Source organism: Cyclopterus lumpus, chromosome 11, assembly GCF_009769545.1.
Source record: "Cyclopterus lumpus isolate fCycLum1 chromosome 11, fCycLum1.pri, whole genome shotgun sequence".
Taxonomy (NCBI): domain Eukaryota; kingdom Metazoa; phylum Chordata; class Actinopteri; order Perciformes; family Cyclopteridae; genus Cyclopterus; species Cyclopterus lumpus.
The window spans coordinates 21,880,011-21,905,452 of NC_046976.1; the positions used below are offsets into that span (position 1 = coordinate 21,880,011).

The 25,442-nt window shown below is 48.3% G+C and overlaps 2 protein-coding genes across 2 annotated transcripts in view; one reads left to right on the forward strand and one right to left on the reverse strand.

Moving 5' to 3' along the window:
* LOC117739299 (semaphorin-6D-like) overlaps window positions 1-7,773 on the forward strand; it is a 47,260-nt gene extending 39,487 nt beyond the window's left edge. Inside the window, exons 18-20 of the mRNA XM_034545625.1 lie at window positions 5,814-6,046; window positions 6,321-6,452; window positions 6,625-7,773. Of these exons, the coding sequence (XP_034401516.1) occupies window positions 5,814-6,046; window positions 6,321-6,452; window positions 6,625-7,773 (1,514 nt within the window). The remainder of the gene's footprint in view (window positions 1-5,813; window positions 6,047-6,320; window positions 6,453-6,624) is intronic.
* Window positions 7,774-11,584: 3,811 nt separating this feature from the next.
* Window positions 11,585-18,820, reverse strand: LOC117739340 (zinc finger protein 771-like). Its single transcript, XM_034545693.1, has 4 exons — window positions 18,763-18,820; window positions 16,194-16,528; window positions 12,444-13,109; window positions 11,585-12,389 (listed from the first exon to the last, which is right to left on the reverse strand). The coding sequence occupies exons 2-3, from the start codon at window positions 16,501-16,503 to the stop codon at window positions 12,469-12,471; spliced, it is 951 nt and encodes a 316-aa protein (XP_034401584.1). The 5' UTR covers window positions 16,504-16,528; window positions 18,763-18,820; the 3' UTR covers window positions 11,585-12,389; window positions 12,444-12,468.
* Between the last annotated feature and the right edge of the window lie 6,622 nt (window positions 18,821-25,442).

The following is a 25,442-nucleotide window of genomic DNA, read 5'->3' on the forward strand; positions in this document are numbered from 1 at the left end:
AAGAGGTCAGAAGAGGTCAGGAGGAGGATAGAAGAGGTCAGGAGGATGATGGAAGAGGTCAGGAGGAGGATAGAAGAGGTTTAGGAGGTTGATGGAAGAGGTCAGGAGGAGGATGGAAGAGTTCAGGAGGAGGATAGAAGAGGTCACGAGGATGATGGAAGAGGTCAGGAGGAGGATAGAAGAGGTCAGGAGGAGGATAGAAGAGGTCACGAGGTTGATGGAAGAGGTCAGGAGGAGGATAGAAGAGGTCAGGAGGATGATGGACGAGGTCAGGAGGAGGATAGAAAAGGTCAGGAGGTTGATGGAAGAGGTCAGGAGGAGGATGGAAGAGGTCAGGAGGAGGATAGAAGAGGTCAGGAGGATGATGGAAGAGGTCAGGAGGAGGATAGAAGAGGTCAGAAGAGGTCAGGAGGAGGATAGAAGAGGTCACGAGGTTGATGGAAGAGGTCAGGAGGAGGATAGAAGAGGTCAGGAGGAGGATGGAAGGGGTCAGGAGGAGGATAGAAGAGGTCAGAAGAGGTCAGGAGGAGGATTGAAGAGGTCAGGAGGTTGATGGAAGAGGTCAGAAGAGGCCAGGAGGAGGATAGAAGAGGTCAGGAGGAGGATAGAAGAGGTCAGGAGGTTGATAGAAGAGGTCAGGAGGATGATAGAAGAGGTCAGGAGGTTGATGGAAGAGGTCAGGAGGATGATGGAAGAGGTCAGGAGGATGATGGAAGAGGTCAGGAGGATGATAGAAGAGGTCAGGAGGATGATGGAAGAGGTCATGAGGTTGATGGAAGAGGTCAGGAGGATGATGGAAGAGGTCATGAGGATGATAGAAGAGGTCAGGAGGATGATGGAAGAGGTCAGGAGGAGGATAGAAGAGGTCAGGAGGAGGATAGAAGAGGTCAGGAGGATGATGGACGAGGTCAGGAGGAGGATAGAAGAGGTCAGGAGGTTGATGGAAGAGGTCAGGAGGAGGATGGAAGAGGATAGAAGAGGTCACGAGGTTGATGGAAGAGGTCAGGTGGAGGATAGAAGAGGTCAGGAGGAGGATGGAAGGGGTCAGGAGGAGGATAGAAGAGGTCAGAAGAGGTCAGGAGGAGGATAGAAGAGGTCAGGAGGAGGATAGAAGAGGTCAGGAGGATGATGGACGAGGTCAGGAGGAGGATAAAAGAGGTCAGGAGGTTGATGGAAGAGGTCAGGAGGAGAATGGAAGAGGTCAGGAGGAGGATAGAAGAGGTCAGGAGGATGATGGAAGAGGTCAGGAGGTGGATAGAAGAGGTCAGACGAGGTCAGGAGGAGGATAGAAGCGGTCACGAGGTTGATGGAAGAGGTCAGGAGGAGGATAGAAGAGGTCAGGAGGAGGATGGAAGGGGTCAGGAGGAGGATAGAAGAGGTCAGAAGAGGTCAGGAGGAGGATAGAAGAGGTCAGGAGGTTGATGGAAGAGGTCAGAAGAGGCCAGGAGGAGGATAGAAGAGGTCAGGAGGAGGATAGAAGAGGTCACGAGGTTGATGGAAGAGGTCAGGAGGAGGATAGAAGAGGTCAGGAGGAGGATGGAAGGGGTCAGGAGGAGGATAGAAGAGGTCAGAAGAGATCAAGAGGAGGATAGAAGAGGTCAGGAGGAGGATAGAAGAGGTCACGAGGTTGATGGAAGAGGTCAGGAGGAGGATAGAAGAGGTCAGGAGGAGGATGGAAGGGGTCAGGAGGAGGATAGAAGAGGTCAGAAGAGGTCAAGAGGAGGATAGAAGAGGTCAAGAGGAGGATAGAAGAGGTCAGGAGGATGATGGAAGAGGTCAGGAGGAGGATGGAAGAGGTCAGGAGGAGGATGGAAGAGGTCATGAGGAGGATAGAAGAGGTCAAGAGGAGGATAGAAGAGGTCAGGAGGTTGCTGGAAGAGGTCAGGGGGAGGATAGAAGAGGTCAGGAGGATGATGGAAGAGGTCAGGAGGAGGATAGAAGAGGTCAGAAGAGGTCAGGAGGAGGATAGAAGAGGTCAGGAGGATGATGGAAGAGGTCAGGAGGAGGATAGAAGAGGTTTAGGAGGTTGATGGAAGAGGTCAGGAGGAGGATGGAAGAGTTCAGGAGGAGGATAGAAGAGGTCACGAGGATGATGGAAGAGGTCAGGAGGAGGATAGAAGAGGTCAGGAGGAGGATAGAAGAGGTCACGAGGTTGATGGAAGAGGTCAGGAGGAGGATAGAAGAGGTCAGGAGGATGATGGACGAGGTCAGGAGGAGGATAGAAGAGGTCAGGAGGTTGATGGAAGAGGTCAGGAGGTTGATGGAAGAGGTCAGGAGGAGGATGGAAGAGGTCAGGAGGAGGATAGAAGAGGTCAGGAGGTTGATGGAAGAGGTCAGAAGAGGCCAGGAGGAGGATAGAAGAGGTCAGGAGGAGGATAGAAGAGGTCAGGAGGTTGATAGAAGAGGTCAGGAGGATGATAGAAGATGTCAGGAGGTTGATGGAAGAGGTCAGGAGGATGATGGAAGAGGTCAGGAGGATGATGGAAGAGGTCAGGAGGATGATAGAAGAGGTCAGGAGGATGATGGAAGAGGTCATGAGGTTGATGGAAGAGGTCAGGAGGATGATGGAAGAGGTCATGAGGATGATAGAAGAGGTCAGGAGGATGATGGAAGAGGTCAGGAGGAGGATAGAAGAGGTCTTGAGGAGGATAGAAGAGGTCAGGAGGATGATGGAAGAGGTCATGAGGAGGATAGAAGAGGTCATGAGGAGGATAGAAGAGGTCAGGAGGAGGATAGAAGAGGTCAGGGTCATGAGGGGGATAGAAGAGGTTATGAGGAGGATAGAAGAGGTCAGGAGGAGGATAGAAGAGGTCAGGAGGAGGATGGAAGAGGTCAGGAGGAGGATGGAAGAGGTCATGAGGAGGATAGAAGAGGTCAGGAGGAGGATAGAAGAGGTCAGGGTCATGAGGGGGATAGAAGAGGTTATGAGGAGGATAGAAGAGGTCAGGAGGAGGATAGAAGAGGTCAGGAGGAGGATGGAAGAGGTCAGGAGGAGGATGGAAGAGGTCATGCGGAGGATAGAAGAGGTCATGATGAGGATAGAAGAGGTCAGGAGGATGATGGAAGATGTCAGGAGGAGGATAGAAGAGGTCACGAGGAGGATAGAAGAGGTCAGGAGGAGGATGGAAGAGGTCAGGAGGAGGATGGAAGAGGTCATGAGGAGGATAGAAGAGGTCAGGATGTTGATGGAAGAGGTCAGGAGGATGATGGAAGAGGTCATGAGGAGGATAGAAGAGGTCAGAAGAGGTCAGGAGGAGGATGGAAGAGGTCAGGAGGTTGATGGAAGAGGTCAGGAGGAGGATAGAAGAGGTCACGAGGAGGATAGAAGAGGTCAGGAGGAGGATGGAAGAGGTCAGGAGGAGGATGGAAGAGGTCATGAGGAGGATAGAAGAGGTCAGGATGTTGATGGAAGAGGTCAGGAGGATGATGGAAGAGGTCATGAGGAGGATAGAAGAGGTCAGGAGGAGGATAGAAGAGGTCAGGAGGATGATGGAAGAGGTCAGGAGGTTGATGGAAGAGGTCAGGAGGATGATGGAAGAGGTCATGAGGCGGATAGAAGAGGTCATGAGGAGGATAGAAGAGGTCAGGAGGATGATGGAAGAGGTCAGGAGGAGGATAGAAGAGTTCAGAAGAGGTCCGGAGGAGGATAGAAGAGGTCAGGAGGTTGATGGAAGAGGTCAGGAGGAGGATAGAAGAGTTCAGAAGAGGTCAGGAGGAGGATAGAAGAGGTCAGGAGGTTGATGGAAGAGGTCAGGAGGAGGATAGAAGAGGTCAGAAGAGGTCAGGAGGAGGATAGAAGAGGTCATGAGGTTGATGGAAGAGGTCAGAAGAGGCCAGGAGGAGGATAGAAGAGGTCAGGAGGAGGATAGAAGAGGTCAGGAGGAGGATAGAAGAGGTCATGAGGAGGATGGAAGAGGTCAGGAGGTTGATAGAAGAGGTCAGGAGGATGATGGAAGAGGTCAGGAGGATGATGGAAGAGGTCAGGAGGATGATAGAAGAGGTCAGGAGGATGATGGAAGAGGTCAGGAGGATGATGGAAGAGGTCATGAGGATGATAGAAGAGGTCATGAGGATGATAGAAGAGGTCAGGAGGATGATGGAAGAGGTCAGGAGGAGGATAGAAGAGGTCATGAGGTTGATGGAAGAGGTCAGGAGGATGATAGAATAGGTCAGGAGGATAGAAGAGGTCAGAAGAGGTCAGGAGGATGATAGAAGAGGTCAGGAGGAGGATAGAAGAGGTCATGAGGTTGATGGAAGCGGTCAGGAGGATGATGGAAGAGGTCATGAGGATGATAGAAGAGGGAGGATAGAAGAGGTCAGGAGGATGATGGAAGAGGTCATGAGGATAGAAGAGATCAGAAGAGGTCAGGAGGATGATAGAGGAGGTCAGGAGGATGATGGAAGAGGTCATGAGGATAGAAGAGATCAGAAGAGGTCAGGAGGATGTTAGAGGAGGTCAGGAGGATGATGGAAGAGGTCATGAGGATAGAAGAGATCAGAATAGGTCAGGAGGTTGATAGAAGAGGTCAGGAGGATGATGGAAGAGGTCAGGAGGAGGATAGAAGAGGTCAGGAGGATGATAGAAGAGGTCAGGAGGAGGATGGAAGAGGTCATGAGGATGATGGAAGAGGTAAGGAGGATGATAGAAGAGGTCAGGAGATTGATGGAAGAGGTCAGCAGGATGATAGAAGAGGTCAAGAGGATGATGGAAGAGGTCAGGAGGATGATGGAAGAGGTCAGGAGGATGATGGAAGATGTCAGGAGGAGGATAGAAGAGTTCAGGAGGTTGATAGAAGAGGTCAGGAGGAGGATAGAAGAGGTCGTATCGGCATAAGGATGCTGGTATCGGTGTAAGGGTACCGGTATCGGCGTAAGGGTACTGGTATCGGTGTAAGGGTACTAGTATCGGTGTAAGGGTACTAGTATCGGTGTAAGGGTACTAGTATCGGCGTAAGGGTACATGGTATCGGCGTAAGGGTACTGGTATCGGCGTGAGGGTACTGGTATCGGCGTGAGGGTACTGGTATCGGCGTGAGGGTACTGGTATCGGCGTAAGGGTACTAGTATCGGCGTAAGGTCGGCGTAAGGGTACTAGTATCGGCGTAAGGGTACTAGTATCGGTGTAAGGGTACTAGTATCGGCGTAAGGGTACTGGTATCGGCGTAAGGGTACTGGTATCGGCGTAAGGGTACTGGTATCGGCGTAAGGGTACTGGTATCGGTGTAAGGGTACATGGTACATTCACACCGACAGAAGAGGGAAAGAAACAAAGAGAAAAAGAAAAAGAAAGAGAGAAAGAGAGAAGGGCTGAGAAGGAAACATTTCTGTAATTAGCATCATGTTTTTCTCTCCATCATCCTATTTATATCAGAGTGAAGGACGGAGATGAAAGAGTGGAAATAACGAACATGAAATCAGCCCTGTTTGTGTGTGTGTGTGTGTGTGTGTGTGTGTGTGTGTGACAGACTCATGAGTCATTGTATCTGAGAGGCTTTGATGTTGTTTCTGGACCAATGAGGTGAATGCGGCCAAACATTAACCTCTTTCATCTCCTCTCTCCTTCGTCCCTCCATCCATTCTCCTGTCATCACTCCTCCTCCTCCTCCTGTTCTCTCCCTCCATCCTTTTGTCATCCTCCCCTCTCTCTATCTCTCTCTTTCTTTTTTTCTTTCTTTCTCTCTCTCTCTCTCTCTCTCTCTCACTCACTCACATACAATCACAGTCACCTCCTCTTCCTCTCTTATCCTCCTTCCTTTTCTTCTCAGATGTCACCTTTTCCTCAGGTCTAATCCTCGTCTCCTTTCCTCCTCCAGGTGTCCGCCGTCTCCCGGAGATGGACCAGCGCGCCGCCAACGTGCACTACACGCTGCTGATCGCCTGCGTGCTGGTGGCCTTCTTCCTGGGCGCCGTCCTGTCGGGCTTCCTGGTGTCATGTTACTGCGGCCGCAGCGCCGCCCAGCGGAAGGACCCTGAGGCACCGCTGCCGCACGCCCTGTCGCTGCGGTCGCTCGCCAAGCTCAACGGGCTGCTGGACGGACAGCCGAAGGTGGGCGGGCTCTAAAACGAGACTGAAGCATTAAATGCATAAACACTTCATCAATAACGAAGTTACGGGGAAACTCATCCGCACAACGTGGAGCGTTGCATTGTGGGATTGGGAGCAGAAACACACTGTTCATCTTCATCTTCTCTCTTATTATTTCTAAATGTCCTCGAGTGAGAAGATGACCTCCGACCCCGTTGGTTAAATGAGGTCGTGGAATACGATCACCTGAAACTGACCGCTTTTCTTCTTCTTCTTCCTCTTCCTCTTCCTGCAGGAGGACAAGCTGGACGTGTCCACGCCGAGGATGTACAGCTCCTTCATCCCCAACGGCCGGGCGGAGCCTCCCCTCCACAGCCCCGGGCTCCAGGGCCTGCAGCTGGGGGACCCCGACCTCCGCCTCTCCCAGGTAGGACAGCATGAGGGGCCTTTTAATAATGTGAAAAAAGATGCTTCTTTCCCAGTGTGGATGGCTGCTGTCTTTAAGCTCCGCTAGTTTCTAGTTCTTACATTTCTGATGGAAGGGCACTTGTTGTGACCTCATTCATATCTAGACCTTAAAGACTCTGACCTCTGCTTAGTCCCTGTCTCAGGCGGATGGAGAGCTGTCCGGTCTGCCCACGCCGGACTCCACCCCGGAGCTTCCCATCAAGGACACGAAGGCCCCGCGGCACCATCAGTACGAGAAGAACGTGAACTGCAACAACGCCAGCGGCTCCAGGTCCGGTCTGGGGTTCATGGCCGTGGTCGGGAATTCGGTGAGCCAGCAGGCGTTCCCGGTCTCTGACCACCATGGTTTGAGCAACGGAGTGGGCGCCTCTTCGACTTCGCTGCACCTCCCTGAGGAGAGGAAGGTCTTGCATGAGGAGCGAGCGACAGCAGCAGGAGGAGCCCCCCATCACCACCACTCCCAGCAGTCCCTCCCCCAGGCGGTGGTGGACGTGTCGGCGCTGGACGAGCTGCTCAAACACATCCATGAGGTCAGCGCGTCGGGGACCGGCGGCATCAAGGTCCTCACCTCCACCTCTTCGTCCTCCCTGTTCCCCGGGCCCTCCTTGTCCTCCGCCGGAGGAGGACATCATCACAATCACCACCACCATCATCCTCATCATCATACCAGTAACAATCCCCACGGCCCGACCCGCACCCACCACTATAACCAGCAGCAGATCCCAGAGACAGAATCCTCTCCGTACTACAGCACCTCCACGCTGCCGAGGGACGGCCTCCCCAAACGCCCAGACGCTCCCACGCACAACTCCACCTCGTCCTCCGCTTCTTCCTCCTCTTCGTCCTCCAACAATCCCACCTCCTCCACCTCCATCCCTTCCTCCTCCTCTTCCTCCTCCTCCACTCCTCTCCAGCAGCAGGTGATTCCGGAGAGACCCGGCGGGAGCGGCGGCGTCCCCGTGTCTCGCCACCTCTCCCAGCGCCACTCGCTCATCAAGATGGGTGCCGTGCCGCGCCACCACAGCTTCAACCATCGAGGGGGGCAACCGGCGCACTTTCTCGCCAGGATGAACACCAACAGCAGCAGCAACGGCCCCCCTGGTCCGAGCGCCGGCGCCTGCCTGACGCGGCAGCACAGCTACAGCGAGGGGCCTCACGGGCAGCGGGCGGCGGTCGTCCGGAGAACGGCGTCGCTCAAACCCCAAGTCCCGCCGAAACCGCTGTTTCTTCCCAACGCGGCAATGTCACCGGTAGCAGGGGCGGGAAAATACAACTACTGAGACTGTGGGAGGCGGCGCCATTCCAACATGGCTGCTGCTGGGTCCTCACAAAGAAGAGCGCCACAGGTTTTGTGAGAAATGACAAAATGAGAGCATTGATGGGACGAAAAGACACAAAGGAGACTTTGAGCCCTTTCTGTCCGTCGCTCCTCGTCCTTCCGGTTGTGTTTCCCGCTGAGAGGACGCCACCCCCGCCTCTCTGAGTCACAGCTGCATTGTGGGTGCTTGAGCCAGAGAGACTTGTGAGGATCGAGGAACAAACACGGCTCGTGACGGCTCGTGGCGGCTCGTGGCGGCTCGTGACGGCTCGTGGCGGCTCGTGGCGGCTCGTGGCGGCTCGTGACGGCTCGTGGCGGCTCGTGGCGGCTCGTGACGGCTCGTGGCGGCTCGTGGCGGCTCGTGGCGGCTCGTGGCGGCTCGTGACGGCTCGTGGCGGCTCGTGACGGCTCGTGACGGCTCGTGGCGGCTCGTGGCGGCTCGTGACGGCTCGTGGCTGCTCGTGGCGGCTCGTGACGGCTCGTGACGGCTCGTGCAGACTGCAGATCAAAACTGGCTCAGACTCGTCTGAGGAACATTCCAAAAGCAGGGCGAAACATTTTAATGATTCAAAAAGAGTCCCCACGGCTTGAGGTGGCCTAAAAACCAAAATCCTTGATTAATGCAGTTTTCTTCCGAGCACTTTGATCTAATGTCCCCGGTTGATGCACCTTGGCACGGGGCCCAAGATTTCATTAGCAAAGATTACAAAAGAAAGAGATCGGACCGACGTGAAGGAGGGTCGGACTCGTCTCCAGAAGAGACATTGAACTAAACTTTCCCTTCGTTTGGAAGTCTGTTTGTTCTCTCAGTTTCAGTTTCAGTTGTTTCAGTTGTGTTCAGGAGGCGTCAGTGAAACCAGATGAATGGTTGTACCACATTGGTATCTGAAGCACGGCGGTCTGATGAATGAGTCCTCCTTTCATTCAGCCGATGACGTTTCCAAAGAAACAACAAAATAAGCAATAAAGTTGCCGACGCTCCTTCAGCCTGCATGACGACCGGCAGCCTCGACAGGAAGTGATGCTCATCTGTTGATCCTCGTAGGGTCAGTGAGGAGCAGCAACCAGGAGGTGGATGGTTAGTTTGTCACTGTCACTGTTCCCAGTGCAACCGCAGTCTGTGGGAGTGTTTCTCCACAGACGGTCCAGGAATATGAGAATCTCCTCTTTCCTGTTTCCTCTCCCCGCGTCAAGAACTCCTTTCTGTTCTGTGGCTATTTCTTCTTTTGAGGTCAGAGGTCAACAGGGAAACACACGTATGACCATAAAGTAAATAAACAACGAGCTGACACAGCTGGCAGAGTTCACCGGCGCATCCTGAAAGTAGACCCAGAAACCAGCTGGGAGGTCAGAGGTCGTCAGCAGGGGGGCTCCGACATCTTAGAAATGCTGTGTCACACGTTCATATTCAGCCCCATGGTCATCAAAGATGAAACATTCATAGAAACGAGAGATTTCATTCATCAACAAGCTGAAGAGACGACGTCTACACGAGGAGCCAAAGGTCAAAGACAATCACAACCTCTGACCTTTGAATCCTGAACTCAGATTATTATCGTTATTACACGTTCTGTTGGTTTGGTTCCCAGATGAACATCCGGACACACACACACACACACACAGATGAAGCAATAAGAAGCCCCAGTGATGCTGCAGCAGTCTTAGTTAAGTCTCTCTGCACCAAATGATGCAACTTTGAGTCCAGCAGCCCCAGATTGAGGGGGGGGGGATTTAATATTCTGCTGAGTGATCTTGTTCAGGTTTAATAAGATATTGATTTCTGCTTCTGAAGATATTACATCAGACACCAGTTCAGTTCCACTCCGTCTCCAGAGGAGCAAATGAAAAGGTCCCTTCTGGTCCAGCTGGTCTGGAGTCAGTTACCTGTTAGCACACGCTGACCAGCAGATGGAAACAGGAAGTAGTATTGCTCTGTTCTCTGGAGTCACAACTAGAAATGACTCAACATCAAGTCATTATTTTTATATATATATATATATATATATATATATATATATATATAAAATAAACTGAACTGGTGCATTCAAGAGATTTAAAATCTAAAAGACAAACATTGAACTGTGTCACGACAAAAATGATATTTTGATGATTCACAACGTAAAGAAAACAAAGTCTGAACTCTTCTGACTGTGTTGCTGCTTTCTGTGATGTCATTGTAATGTTGACCTTTGACCCACGAACAGAACTCATCTTCAACTAATGAACATGATTGTGTGTAAAACGTAGCATGATTTCATTTCTTCCCTCTCGGGTCAGAACAGGAAGTCACCAGTCTACAGACCCAGAAGCAGCTGGGGGGTCCTTTAGAACCGCTCCATGGGGGTCCTTTAGAACCGCTCCATGGGGGTCCTTTAGAACCGCTCCATGGGTCCTTTAGAACCGCTCCATGGGGGTCCTTTAGAACCGCTCCATGGGGTCCTTTAGAACCGCTCCATGGGGGTCCTTTAGAACCACTCCATGGGGGTCCTTTAGAACCGCTCCATGGGGTCCTTTAGAACCACTCCAGGGGGGTCCTTTAGAACCGCTCCATGGGGTCCTTTAGAACCGCTCCATGGGGTCCTTTAGAACCGCTCCATGGGGGTCCACGTGAACTCATCTTCCATAAACCCTGAACTCAGAACAGACGGTTCCTTTTAGTAAACAAGGTTTTTATGTATGAGGATGCACTTGAAATAAATGTCTTCTTTCATTTGGTGGTTCTCCTGGGGGGGGGGGGCTCTGTGACATCACTCCTGGACTCACAGCGCCCCCCCGGGGGGCTCTGACAACACTGATGGGGGGCCGCAGCAGAGCGACATGTTTACCTTCCTGCTGATGAACATGTGGACGACGGTGTAAATAAAAGCTTCTGTGGAATATTTCCTCCGAGTGCTTCTTGTTTCTGTGGACCTTCACAACCGGGTCACTCTGATCTGGTCTACAAACGGGGGCTCCGTGGGGGGCTCCGGAGGTTCTGACTCCCTTCAGATATTCTGGGACGGGGTTCAAGGTCTTCAGGAGGCTTCACAGGGATTTGGGGGTTCCAGGGGTCTGTGTGGGAGTCCTAAAGACACCAGTAGATCCAGGTCCTCCACTAGGTCCTTAAACTAACAGCTGTCATGAATCAATGTTTTAGAATGTAAACAACATGATTTTGTTACTTTAGTTGACGTGAGGTCCTTCAACCAGAAGGTCCTCACACCACCGGCGTTGTGGGGTTTAACCGCTCTCGATGAGGATCGAAGGAACCCCAAAGGTTCCTCTGGGGTCCTAAGGGATGCCTTGGAGGTCCAGGTAGAAGCATCTGGACTACAGAGCAGGACGTACCGCTGCGTTACGGTTTGCATCCATTCAAACACTAAATGACAATGCAGGTTTTTATTCTGTTGTTAATACAAACAACATATTGACATTCATCTCTAATCACGACTTCATCTGCAGATCTTATGAAGACTAAAGAAATTATTCTCACGTCGGTTTCCCAACGAGCCGTTTTACGTAAAGTGTTACGCCGCCACCTGCTGGTGAGAGACCAGCAGGTCAAGTAGAGCTTTTAACTTTGTTTACAACCAGGGTTGTTGTTGTTGTTGTTGTTGTCACACTTAGTATGGTCATACGTGCATCAAGGGCACATGTAGGGACATATATATATATATATATATATACATATATATATATATACATATATATATATATACATATATATACATATATATATATATACATATATATACATATACACACATATATATATATATATATATGTACACACACACACATACATTCACTTCAAAGGCGTAAAGTGATGTCATATCAAAGTATTTAACAAAATAGTGATATATCTGCCCGAGGGGGAGGAGCCAAGATCTGAGCTGCAGAGCACAGATTCTGCAGAGACCTTCAGAATATTTTCACATATTACTCATTAATTAAATCTCAAGTTAGGGTTTCCTTAGTTTTCACTGTAGATGCCGGATTATTTCCTCTGTGGACGTTTTGTGAGGTTTTTGTATCTGACTAAAAAAAAATAAAATAAAAAAGTCCTTTTGAGGAGCGCAGTGCATCCTGGGACATGTAGGCACAGCCATCACAGATCCGCAGCAGTAGACTACATTAACCACCTGCACTGATTGGACGGTCATATAAGGAGGCGGAGTTTCCCTTTAAGATGAATGAAAGTAAAAAGATCTTTAGTGGACAGTCGAGATATGTTTTCCTCCAGTGTATAAACGCCTGTTAAAAAAAAGATAGAAAAATACAATATATAAATATGTCTCTTCTTCCTCGACGAATTAGAAATATCCCAAAAGTTTATTTATGTAGCGACAGTAAAATGTTGCAGCTGAGCAGAACAACCCAGAGGAGTTTGGCTCCTCCTCTTTAACTCTGGAGGACACGCCTACCAGAGTTAGAGAGGAGGAGCCAAACTCCTCTCCAGAGATAAAGAGGAGGAGCCAAACTCCTCTCCACCTCTGGAGGGCGTGTCCTCCAGAGTTAGAGAGGAGGAGCCAAACTCCTCTCCACCTCTGGAGGGCGTGTCCTCCAGAGTTAGAGAGGAGGAGCCAAACTCCTCTCCACCTCTGGAGGGCGTGTCCTCCAGAGTTAGAGAGGAGGAGCCAAACTCCTCTCCACCTCTGGAGGGCGTGTCCTCCGTCCCTCAGCTCTGCTGTGTTTTCTGTCCCACATGAGTGCGAATGTGCCGCTTGTAGTTGGAGTTGTCGCTGAACCGGCGGCCGCACTCGCCGCAGGTGTACGGCTTCTCCCCCGTGTGGATCCTCAGGTGCTTCTGGTAGCCGTCGAACCGCGTGAGCCTCTTGCCGCAGATGTCGCAGGTGTACGACTTGTCCACTTTGGTGTCCGTCTTGCGGTGCACCTGCACATGTTTGGCCCAGTGGCCCCGCTGGGCGAAGGCGTGGCCGCAGATGGTGCAGATGTACGAGTCCACCACCTCGGACTGCGCCGCGTCCAGCTCCTCGCAGTCTGGTTTCCGGCCGTTGCCGGAAACCAGACCCAAAGCGTCCTCTCCCGGGCTGGTCTGCTGGATAGAGGTGCCCGGCAGGGGGTCCGGTTCCGAGTCGTCCGGGTCCTGGAGCCTCGAGAGCGGGGAGGTCGTGTGGCCGTCGAGCGGCTCGCTCCTCGCACCGCCGCTCTGGAAGAACACGAACTTCACGTCGCTCTGCTCCTCCTGTTGTGACGACCACAGCTCCTCCTCCTCCTCCTCCTCCTCCTCCTCCTTTTTGATGGGAGGAGCCTCCATGTCGCTGAGACCGGAGCTCCACCCCTGCTGCTCCCGGAGGGCTGCACAGAGAGGAAGAGAGACAGGTAGTGTTGTTGGTCAACAGGTTAACGTCAGAGAGACAGGTACTGTTGTTGGTAAACAGGTTAACGTCAGAGAGACAGGTACTGTTGTTGGTAAACAGGTTAATGTCAGAGAGACAGGTACTGTTGTTGGTAAACAGGTTAATGTCAGAGAGACAGGTACTGTTGTTGGTAAACAGGTTGGTAGTGTTGTTGGTAAACAGGTTAACGTCAGAGAGACAGGTACTGTTGTTGGTAAACAGGTTAACGTCAGAGAGACAGGTACTGTTGTTGGTAAACAGGTTAATGTCAGAGAGACAGGTACTGTTGTTGGTAAACAGGTTAATGTCAGAGAGACAGGTAGTGTTGTTGGTAAACAGGTTAACGTCAGAGAGACAGGTACTGTTGTTGGTAAACAGGTTAACGTCAGAGAGACAGGTAGTGTTGTTGGTCAACAGGTTAACGTCAGAGAGACAGGTAGTGTTGTTGGTCAACAGGTTAATGTCAGAGAGACAGGTACTGTTGTTGGTAAACAGGTTAACGTCAGAGAGACAGGTACTGTTGTTGGTAAACAGGTTAATGTCAGAGAGACAGGTACTGTTGTTGGTAAACAGGTTAACGTCAGAGAGACAGGTACTGTTGTTGGTAAACAGGTTAATGTCAGAGAGACAGGTACTGTTGTTGGTAAACAGGTTAATGTCAGAGAGACAGGTAGTGTTGTTGGTCAACAGGTTGGTAGTGTTGTTGGTAAACAGGTTGACGTCAGAGAGACAGGTACTGTTGTTGGTAAACAGGTTAACGTCAGAGAGACAGGTAGTGTTGTTGGTAAACAGGTTAACGTCAGAGAGACAGGTAGTGTTGTTGGTCAACAGGTTAATGTCAGAGAGACAGGTACTGTTGTTGGTAAACAGGTTAACGTCAGAGAGACAGGTAGTGTTGTTGGTCAACAGGTTAACGTCAGAGAGACAGGTACTGTTGTTGGTAAACAGGTTAACGTCAGAGAGACAGGTACTGTTGTTGGTAAACAGGTTAACGTCAGAGAGACAGGTACTGTTGTTGGTCAACAGGTTGGTACTGTTGTTGGTAAACAGGTTAACGTCAGAGAGACAGGTAGTGTTGTTGGTCAACAGGTTAACGTCAGAGAGACAGGTACTGTTGTTGGTCAACAGGTTAACGTCAGAGAGACAGGTACTGTTGTTGGTCAACAGGTTAACGTCAGAGAGACAGGTACTGTTGTTGGTAAACAGGTTAATGTCAGAGAGACAGGTACTGTTGTTGGTAAACAGGTTAACGTCAGAGAGACAGGTACTGTTGTTGGTAAACAGGTTAACGTCAGAGAGACAGGTAGTGTTGTTGGTAAACAGGTTAACGTCAGAGAGACAGGTACTGTTGTTGGTCAACAGGTTGGTAGTGTTGTTGGTAAACAGGTTAACGTCAGAGAGACAGGTACTGTTGTTGGTAAACAGGTTAACGTCAGAGAGACAGGTACTGTTGTTGGTAAACAGGTTAACGTCAGAGAGACAGGTACTGTTGTTGGTAAACAGGTTAACGTCAGAGAGACAGGTACTGTTGTTGGTAAACAGGTTAACGTCAGAGAGACAGGTACTGTTGTTGGTAAACAGGTTAACGTCAGAGAGACAGGTAGTGTTGTTGGTAAACAGGTTAACGTCAGAGAGACAGGTACTGTTGTTGGTCAACAGGTTGGTAGTGTTGTTGGTAAACAGGTTAACGTCAGAGAGACAGGTAGTGTTGTTGGTCAACAGGTTAACGTCAGAGAGACAGGTAGTGTTGTTGGTCAACAGGTTAACGTCAGAGAGACAGGTACTGTTGTTGGTCAACAGGTTAACGTCAGAGAGACAGGTAGTGTTGTTGGTAAACAGGTTGGTAGTGTTGTTGGTAAACAGGTTAACGTCAGAGAGACAGGTACTGTTGTTGGTCAACAGGTTGGTAGTGTTGTTGGTAAACAGGTTAACGTCAGAGAGACAGGTAGTGTTGTTGGTAAACAGGTTAACGTCAGAGAGACAGGTACTGTTGTTGGTAAACAGGTTAATGTCAGAGAGACAGGTACTGTTGTTGGTAAACAGGTTAACGTCAGAGAGACAGGTAGTGTTGTTGGTCAACAGGTTAACGTCAGAGAGACAGGTACTGTTGTTGGTAAACAGGTTAACGTCAGAGAGACAGGTAGTGTTGTTGGTAAACAGGTTAACGTCAGAGAGACAGGTACTGTTGTTGGTAAACAGGTTGGTACTGTTGTTGGTAAACAGGTTAACGTCAGAGAGACAGGTAGTGTTGTTGGTAAACAGGTTAACGTCAGAGAGACAGGTACTGTTGTTGGTCAACAGGTTGGTACTGTTGTTGGTAAACAGGTTAACGTCAGAGAGACAGGTAGTGTTGTTGGTAAACAGGTTAACGTCAGAGAGACAGGTACTGTTGTTGGTAAACAGGTTAACGTCAGAGAGACAGGTAGTGTTGTTGGTCAACAGGTTGGTAGTGTTGTTGGTAAACAGGTTAACGTCAGAGAGACAGGTACTGTTGTTGGTCAACAGGTTGGTACTGTTGTTGGTAAACAGGTTAACGTCAGAGAGACAGGTAGTGTTGTTGGTAAACAGGTTAACGTCAGAGAGACAGGTACTGTTGTTGGTAAACAGGTTAACGTCAGAGAGACAGGTACTGTTGTTGGTAAACAGGTTAATGTCAGAGAGACAGGTACTGTTGTTGGTAAACAGGTTAACGTCAGAGAGACAGGTACTGTTGTTGGTAAACAGGTTAACGTCAGAGAGACAGGTACTGTTGTTGGTAAACAGGTTAACGTCAGAGAGACAGGTACTGTTGTTGGTAAACAGGTTAACGTCAGAGAGACAGGTACTGTTGTTGGTAAACAGGTGAACGTCAGACAGGTACCGCTCCGTGTTCTCTCCTCTTGTCAACAGCGGTCTGTAACTAGACAACAACGGACGCGTCGGTTCAAAGTCTTCAGTTAACACGGTCGCTTCTTAAACCGTAACACCGGTTAACGTGGCGTTAGACCGGATCTCGGTACCGGTGCTGGCCGGCCCGGCCCCTCAGGCCTCCATCCCGACTCACCTGAGCTGTCCACCTGCAGACACACCTGCGGCTTCCTGCAGAGGTCCAGCAGCCGGCGCTGGCGAGAGATCTCCAGCTTGGAGCGGCAGATCTCGTCCTCGTACTCGGCCAGAGTCCTCCCGAACACCCCGAAGATCTCCTCCGCGGCGGCGGTGAGCCGCTGCGTGATGAGCAGCCGCAGCATCTCGATCTTAGACATGCGGGCGGCGTGTGTGCGGCGGGCTGGCGGACAAAACGGGACCAGTTGGCTCTCCGGACGTCGTGGTGGGTTGTTTACTCCTGGCACTTCCGGGTTAGAGGCGCTGCGCATGCTCGGTGAGCTTTTCAGTGGTGACCTGTTGGGTGAGACGGGAGGATTTGTCGCCACCTGCTGGACTGGAGGTCAGCAGCGTTTCAGCGATAAGGTCACAAAGGTCAGTTTACAAGGAAGATTATACATATATATATATATATATATATATATATATATACATATACTGCCGTGGAGTGTGTGTGTGTGTGTGTGTGTGTGAGTGTGTGTGTCTTTGTATGTTTGTCACGTGTGTGTGTGTGAGTGTGTGTGTGTGTGTGTCTTTGTATGTTTGTCACGTGTGTGTGTGTGAGTGTGTGTGTGTGTCTTTGTATGTTTGTCACGTGTGTGTGTGTGTGAGTGTGTGTGTGTGTGTCTTTGTATGTTTGTCACGTGTGTGTGTGTGTGTGAGTGTGTGTGTCTTTGTATGTTTGTCACATGTGTGTGTGTGTGAGTGTGTGTGTGTGTGTCTTTGTATGTTTGTCACGTGTGTGTGTGTGTCTTTGTATGTTTGTCACATGTGAGTGTGTGTGAGTGTGTGTGTGTGTCTTTGTATGTTTGTCACGTGTGTGTGTGTATGTGTGAGTGTGTGTGTCTTTGTATGTTTGTCACGTGTGTGTGTGTGAGTGTGTGTGTGTCTTTGTATGTTTGTCACGTGTGTGTGTGTGAGTGTGTGTGTGTCTTTGTATGTTTGTCACGTGTGTGTGTGTGAGTGTGTGTGTGTGTGTGTCTTTGTATGTTTGTCACGTGTGTGTGAGTGTGTGTTGATGAGAAGACGACTGTTGTTGTGTTCAAGTCTGCAGGAAATAAGGCTGTTTACCAGCTGACAGCATTTCAACATGTCCAGAGACAGAAGTCCTCATTCATCAATCTGATGATATTTCATAAGGAGATGAGACATTCACATGTCACTGAGACTGTGGTTTTTATCAGCTCTGAGCCCTAACAGCAGTGAATCCATCACTACAGTGAGCAGTGAACGCCTCTCTGTTTCTCATGATGCGTTCAGGGCCCTCAGCTCTTTATGTCCACTGTGTACTGAGTGAGCAGACCTGATGTCCAGAGTGTCTGCAGGAGTGAGAGCTCCGAGTGTTCACTCTGAAGGCCGGAGGCTCCTTCTGCTGATGTGCTGATGATCCATCTCTTCTTCTTCTCTCCTCAGATGGAAGTGAGTCCACCATCTGTGATCCTCTGGACCTGATCAGAGGATCTTCAGTAGACCTGGACTTAGTTTAGTCCTTTGGCCCCTTCATGTGTTCTGACCCTATAGTGTCAGATGAGCTGTGTTCATGACATCATCAGTGTAAATGTTCCTGCTTCCTGTTGCAGCGCCTCCCTGTGGACGGAGTCCTGCACTTCATGGACTCATATTTGTCAACAACAGTGGGAGTTGTGCCACATGTATGAAGTGACCTTATTACCACCAGTAGCAGCCTTTTCTCATGTTATAACAGTGTAACAACCAGACAGAGAAGATACGACTGAATCCAGGCGTCAACTGACAAACATATAATATTTACAGTTAATATCCATGAAGTCTCTGCGTGTTCTTTAGTGTATTGCAGTTTAATGTGAGCGCCTGATAGTCGTCACGGTTCACGTCTGAACGTCGTTATCACAACGTTCTGGTTCTGGTTCTGGTTCTGGTTCTGGTTCTGGTTCCACTTGATGGAGCTGGATCCACTTTAGTTTGGATCCAAACAGGATGAGAAATTATTCACATCAAACTAATACATGTTCAATGTTTTTATGTATTTTATACTCAAAAGCAATAAAGTTGATTTTAAACTGGCAGTCTGAGATTCTGTTGACTGAAAAGTGCGTTACAAATAAAATGCATTATTATTATTATTATTCATAAATTCATCTCAAAAAGAGCCGCGATCTCTTTATGAAGTTTCATCCTGAGTTTTTACCACCTAGACTGCTATTAAGAGCAGGGACCCCCCTCCTAAATATATATATATATATATATATATATATATATATATATATATATATATATATATTAATATAATATATATGTTCTATATTATATGGAAATATATATTAATATTAATATAATAATATATATTATATTAAAATTAGTGCTGGGCAAAGATGAACAAAATTAATCGATTAATCGCATTATGCGCACAATTCAAGAATGAATTAAAAACTAGTGTATTGCACTCTTTCCTTTTAAAGTAATGTTGTCACAGAATATAAATGTTCCTCCTGTAGTTTACTGTGCAGGAGACTTTGAGTCTCAAGCCTCTGAAACATAAAGCAGATACCGACCCGCCGCCATCTTTGTAGTCCGCTCCGTTTCACACAAATGGACGGAGCGCCTTGAGGCTCATACGCGCCGCCTTTCGTTGTGATGGAGCTCCTCAGACCGACCTCTTCCTCTTCCGGTTTGCGTCTCTGGCCGAAAACAATATCTGACAATCAAAGGTTCCGGGAGACAAAAAGTGACCGATTATATATTTTATATATTTTACTACTTTATGTACTGGGAGGTCGTTTAATTAGTAAATGTACTTAAAGGTAATTCTCAGATGAATGTATTATATAACACGTTGTGTTTATTCACAGTAGTTCTTGTTCCTTTTAGTAACAATAACTATACAACTATTTAAAAAAACTCTTCTGCGAGGACAAACCTGCAGTTCAACCCCCGCCGCAGTAATCCGTGATGTGTGGCTACGGGAATAAAATGTGAATACTGTAAATAAACCTGTAAAGACAATGAAGAGAGTCTTATTTTGAAGGTTCACACCGCGACCCGGAAGTACTTGATCACTCCGTTCGGACAACATGGCGTCGTGAGTCCCTTTAAACGCCGAACTGTCCTCTCAGAGTCAACGGGAAGAGTGATCATATAAAGAGTGATCATATAAAGAGTGATCATTTAAAGAGTGATCATATAAAGAGTGATCATTTAAAGAGTGATCATTTAAAGAGTGATCATATAAAGAGTGATCATTTAAAGAGTGATCATATAAAGAGTGATCATTTAAAGAGTGATCATTTAAAGAGTGATCATATAAAGAGTGATCATTTAAAGAGTGATCATATAAAGAGTGATCATTTAAAGAGTGTTCATATAAAGAGTGATCATTTAAAGAGTGATCATATAAAGATGTCTAGAGTCCAGAAGCTCAGATGTTTAGTCAACCAGCGACTAACTGCGGCTGTGGAGGAGATCTTTGGGCTGTTTGAAAGAACCATAGCAGAGTACGAGGAGGAGATCGGGTTCCACCGCGGGCCGGACGCCGAGACCAGGAGACCCGGACCAGGACGCCTGGAACTCGGTAAAAAAATGTTTTCTGTTTTGTTTCTCCGCTGTGCGCATGCGCAGTCTTGTCTGCAATAACATATTTTAAACATGAATGGTGCTTCTATAGACTAACATGAAGTCATGTGACCGTGGTGGAGTTCCTCTATAGACATGAAGTCATGTGACCGTGATGGAGTTCCTCTATAGACATGAAGTCATGTGACCGTGATGGAGTTCCTCTATAGACATGAAGTCATGTGACCGTGATGGAGTTCCTCTATAGACATGAAGTCATGTGACCGTGATGGAGTTCCTCTATAGACATGAAGTCATGTGACCGTGATGGAGTTCCTCTATAGACATGAAGTCATGTGACCGTGATGGAGTTCCTCTATAGACTAACATGAAGTCATGTGACCGTGATGGAGTTCCTCTATAGACATGAAGTCATGTGACCGTGATGGAGTTCCTCTATAGACATGAAGTCATGTGACCGTGGTGGAGTTCCTCTATAGACATGAAGTCATGTGACCGTGATGGAGTTCCTCTATAGACATGAAGTCATGTGACTGTGATGGAGTTCCTCTATAGACTAACATGAAGTCATGTGACCGTGATGGAGTTCCTCTATAGACATGAAGTCATGTGACCGTGATGGAGTTCCTCTATAGACATGAAGTCATGTGACTGTGATGGAGTTCCTCTATAGACTAACATGAAGTCATGTGACCATGATGGAGTTCCTCTACAGACATGAAGTCATGTGACCGTGATGGAGTTCCTCTATAGACATGAAGTCATGTGACCGTGATGGAGTTCCTCTATAGACTAACATGAAGTCATGTGACCGTGATGGAGTTCCTCTATAGACATGAAGTCATGTGACCGTGGTGGAGTTCCTCTATAGACATGAAGTCATGTGACTGTGATGGAGTTCCTCTATAGACTAACATGAAGTCATGTGACCGTGATGGAGTTCCTCTATAGACTAACATGAAGTCATGTGACCGTGATGGAGTTCCTCTATAGACTAACATGAAGTCATGTGACCATGATGGAGTTCCTCTATAGACTAACATGAAGTCATGTGACCGTGATGGAGTTCCTCTATCGACTAACATGAAGTCATGTGACCGTGATGGAGTTCCTCTATAGACTAACATGAAGTCATGTGACCGTGATGGAGTTCCTCTATAGACTAACATGAAGTCATGTGACCGTGATGGAGTTCCTCTATAGACTAACATGAAGTCATGTGACCGTGGTGGAGTTCCTCTATAGACATGAAGTCATGTGACCGTGATGGAGTTCCTCTATAGACATGAAGTCATGTGACCGTGATGGAGTTCCTCTATAGACATGAAGTCATGTGACCGTGATGGAGTTCCTCTATAGACATGAAGTCATGTGACCGTGATGGAGTTCCTCTATAGACATGAAGTCATGTGTCCGTGATGGAGTTCCTCTATAGACATGAAGTCATGTGACCGTGATGGAGTTCCTCTATAGACATGAAGTCATGTGACCGTGATGGAGTTCCTCTATAGACATGAAGTCATGTGACCGTGATGGAGTTCCTCTATAGACATGAAGTCATGTGACCGTGATGGAGTTCCTCTATAGACATGAAGTCATGTGACCGTGGTGGAGTTCCTCTATAGACATGAAGTCATGTGACCATGATGGAGTTCCTCTATAGACTAACATGAAGTCATGTGACCGTGATGGAGTTCCTCTATAGACATGAAGTCATGTGACCGTGATGGAGTTCCTCTATAGACATGAAGTCATGTGACCGTGATGGAGTTCCTCTATAGACATGAAGTCATGTGACCGTGTTACATTCAGTGTTCTGTGTTTTTCAGTGTTTCCTGCAAACCTCAAGAAGTTTCAGGTGGTTCAAGAAGAGGTTCCCCCTGAGCAGCAGGACTGGAGCTCCAGTCTGGACCAGGAGGACCCAGAGTCCCCACACATTAAAGAGGAACAGGAGGAACTCTGGACCAGTCAGGATGGAGAGCAGCTTCAAGGTCTGGAGGAGGCTGGTATCAAGTTCTCATTCACTACTGTGAAGAGTGAAGATGATGAAGAGGAAGCTCAGTCCTCTCATCTTCATCAAAGACAAACTGAACACATGGAAACAGAAGCTGATGGAGAGGACTGTGGAGGACCAGAACCAGACAGGAACTCAGATCCACATAGACCTCCAGGACCAGATAAAACGTCACACTCCTCTGAGACCAAAGACAGTGATGATGGTTGAAGCTCTTCAGGGGAACCGGGTCCGGTTTCAATGCTCTGGGAAACAGTGAGGTCCGCGACGCAGCCGACAAACCCTCCAGCTGCTCCGAGTGTGAAGCGCCGGTCGGCACGGACCGCCTGCAGAACCACAGGAACCGCCACACGGGGGATGGAACCTTCACCTGCCAGTTCTGCGGTAAAACCTTTACGAAGCGCTCTAATCTGACGCGTCACTTGAGAGTCCACACGGGGGAGAAGCCGTTCGCCTGCTCCGTCTGCACCGCCAGCTTCTCGCTGCGCAGCACCTTGGTGCACCACATGAGGGTCCACACGGGGGAGAAACCCTTCAGCTGCTCAGTTTGCAGCAGGAGGTTCTCAAAGAAGACCAATCTGACCGCGCACGTGGTCGTGCACTCGGAGGAGAAACCGTTCAGCTGCAGCGTTTGTGACAAGAGGTTCACTTGGTCCTCGCAGGTCAAAAACCACAAGTGTAGGAACCAGAGCTTCGGCTTCCAGGACTGAGCTCACACGGCGGATACTGGCGCCCCTTGTGGTGGACCTCTGAACTGCTGTAATCGTTTATGGATGGAGAGTTCAGGGACTAGGAATGTTTTTGAGGGACTCATGTGTTTCGATCGCAGGTCTAAATGACATTTGAACCCCCTAACAGGCCCTTTCTTGGGGTAGAGCTTTAAGAAAGTATAGGAACTTTTGAGCTGATTAAACACACACACTACCTCACAGGTGTCAATCTTGAGTATTGAAAAGTCTATGTGTTAAAGCTGCATTCTCTCTACTGACCACAGGGGGCGACTCCTGGTTGTATAGAAGTCTATGCTTCATGTGTTAAAGCTGCATTCTCTCTACTGACCACAGGGGGCGACTCCTGGTTGTATAGAAGTATATGCTTCATGTGTTAAAGCTGCATTCTCTCTACTGACCACAGGGGGCGACTCCTGGTTGTATAGAAGTCTATGCTTCATGTGTTAAAGCTGCATTCTCTCTACTGACCACAGGGGGCGACTCCTGGTTGTATAGAAGTCTATGCTTCATGTGTTAAAGCTGCATTCTCTCTACTGACCACAGGGGGCGACTCCTGGTTGTATAGAAGTCTATGCTTCATGTGTTAAAGCTGCATTCTCTCTCCTGACCACCAGGGGGTGATTCCTCTGGTTGTATAGAAGTCTATGCTTCATGTGTTAAAGCTGCATTCTCTCTCCTGACCACCAGGGGGCGACTCCTCTGGTTGTATAGAAGTCTATGCTTCATGTGTTAAAGCTGCATTCTCTCTCTTGACCACCAGGGGGCGACTCCTCTGGTTGTATAGAAGTCTATGCTTCATGTGTTAAAGCTGCATTCTCTCTCCTGACCACCAGGGGGCCACTCCTCTGGTTGTATAGAAGTCTATGCTTCATGTGTTAAAGCTGCATTCTCTCTCCTGACCACCAGGGGGCCACTCCTCTGGTTGTATAGAAGTCTATGCTTCATGTGTTAAAGCTGCATTCTCTCTACTGACCACAGGGGGCGACTCCTCTGGTTGTATAGAAGTCTATGCTTCATGTGTTAAAGCTGCATTCTCTCTCTTGACCACCAGGGGGCGACTCCTCTGGTTGTATAGAAGTCTATGCTTCATGTGTTAAAGCTGCATTCTCTCTCCTGACCACCAGGGGGCCACTCCTCTGGTTGTATAGAAGTCTATGCTTCATGTGTTAAAGCTGCATTCTCTCTACTGACCACAGGGGGCGACTCCTCTGGTTTAGTCACTCCCTCTTCTTCTTGACGTCTCTTCTCTGGAAACAGAACCAAGACGACGAGAAAACTCAAATGTTTCTTTTGTGTGCAGAATAACAAAATACAATGAAGCTCCTTGATTTCACAATCATTAAGAACAATGGAGTCTCTACATCAGACCTGGTCTGGTGCTGGTCTACAGCAGCTCCTTACTGTATGTGGTGGACCAGGATATACAATACCAGTAAGAGGTCTATCTAGTCCACGTGGTGCTGGTCTACAGCAGCTCCTTACTGTATGTGGTGGACCAGGATATACAATACCAGTAAGAGGTCTATCTAGTCCACGTGGTGCTGGTCTACAGCAGCTCCTTACTGTATGTGGTGGACCAGGATATACAATACCAGTAAGAGGTCTATCTAGTCCACGTGGTGCTGGTCTACAGCAGCTCCTTACTGTATGTGGTGGACCAGGATATACAATACCAGTAAGAGGTCTATCTAGTCCACGTGGTGCTGGTCTACAGCAGCTCCTTACTGTATGTGGTGGACCAGGATATACAATACCAGTAAGAGGTCTATCTAGTCCACGTGGTGCTGGTCTACAGCAGCTCCTTACTGTATGTGGTGGACCAGGATATACAATACCAGTAAGAGGTCTATCTAGTCCACGTGGTGCTGGTCTACAGCAGCTCCTTACTGTATGTGGTGGACCAGGATATACAATACCAGTAAGAGGTCTATCTAGTCCACGTGGTGCTGGTCTACAGCAGCTCCTTACTGTATGTGGTGGACCAGGATATACAATACCAGTAAGAGGTCTATCTAGTCCACGTGGTGCTGGTCTACAGCAGCTCCTTACTGTATGTGGTGGACCAGGATATACAATACCAGTAAGAGGTCTATCTAGTCCACGTGGTGCTGGTCTACAGCAGCTCCTTACTGTATGTGGTGGACCAGGATATACAATACCAGTAAGAGGTCTATCTAGTCCATGTGGTGCTGGTCTACAGCAGCTCCTTACTGTATGTGGTGGACCAGGATATACAATACCAGTAAGAGGTCTATCTAGTCCACGTGGTGCTGGTCTACAGCAGCTCCTTACTGTATGTGGTGGACCAGGATATACAATACCAGGAAGAGTGTGATTGATTGATTGACGTGTATTGTCACAGTTGTGCTGAATCAATAAAGTTTTTCACTTTCATTAACATGTTCCTCACACATGTTTTCTGTGTTGGTGTCAATCAAACGTGTGCACGTCATGTTTATCTTCATTTAAATGGTCACGTTCTGCATCTGAATGATGATATGAAGATAAAGCAAATATTTAAGATTCCTACTCGCTTCACTTTGACGCTCAAAGGAATGTCTTATATATATAGACATATATATATATACATGTGTGTTTGTGTGTGTATATATATATACATGTGTATATGTACAGTATGTGTGTGTATATATATATATATATATATATATATATATATATATATATATATATATATATATATGTGGGAATGTCGGTGAGGTTTCCATGGTAACTTAGCTCTGACAGCTTGACGTAGTCGCCATGGGGGCGGGGCTTAGCCACGGGTTAACTCGTTAATTATTCAACGCCTCAAATTATTCTGATGGAAAGAGAATCTTGTGTATTTAGCAAATAGTTTCTGTTCATTGACTTTAATACAAAAATAACTATATTATAGATACATTGTATTTATTTTATT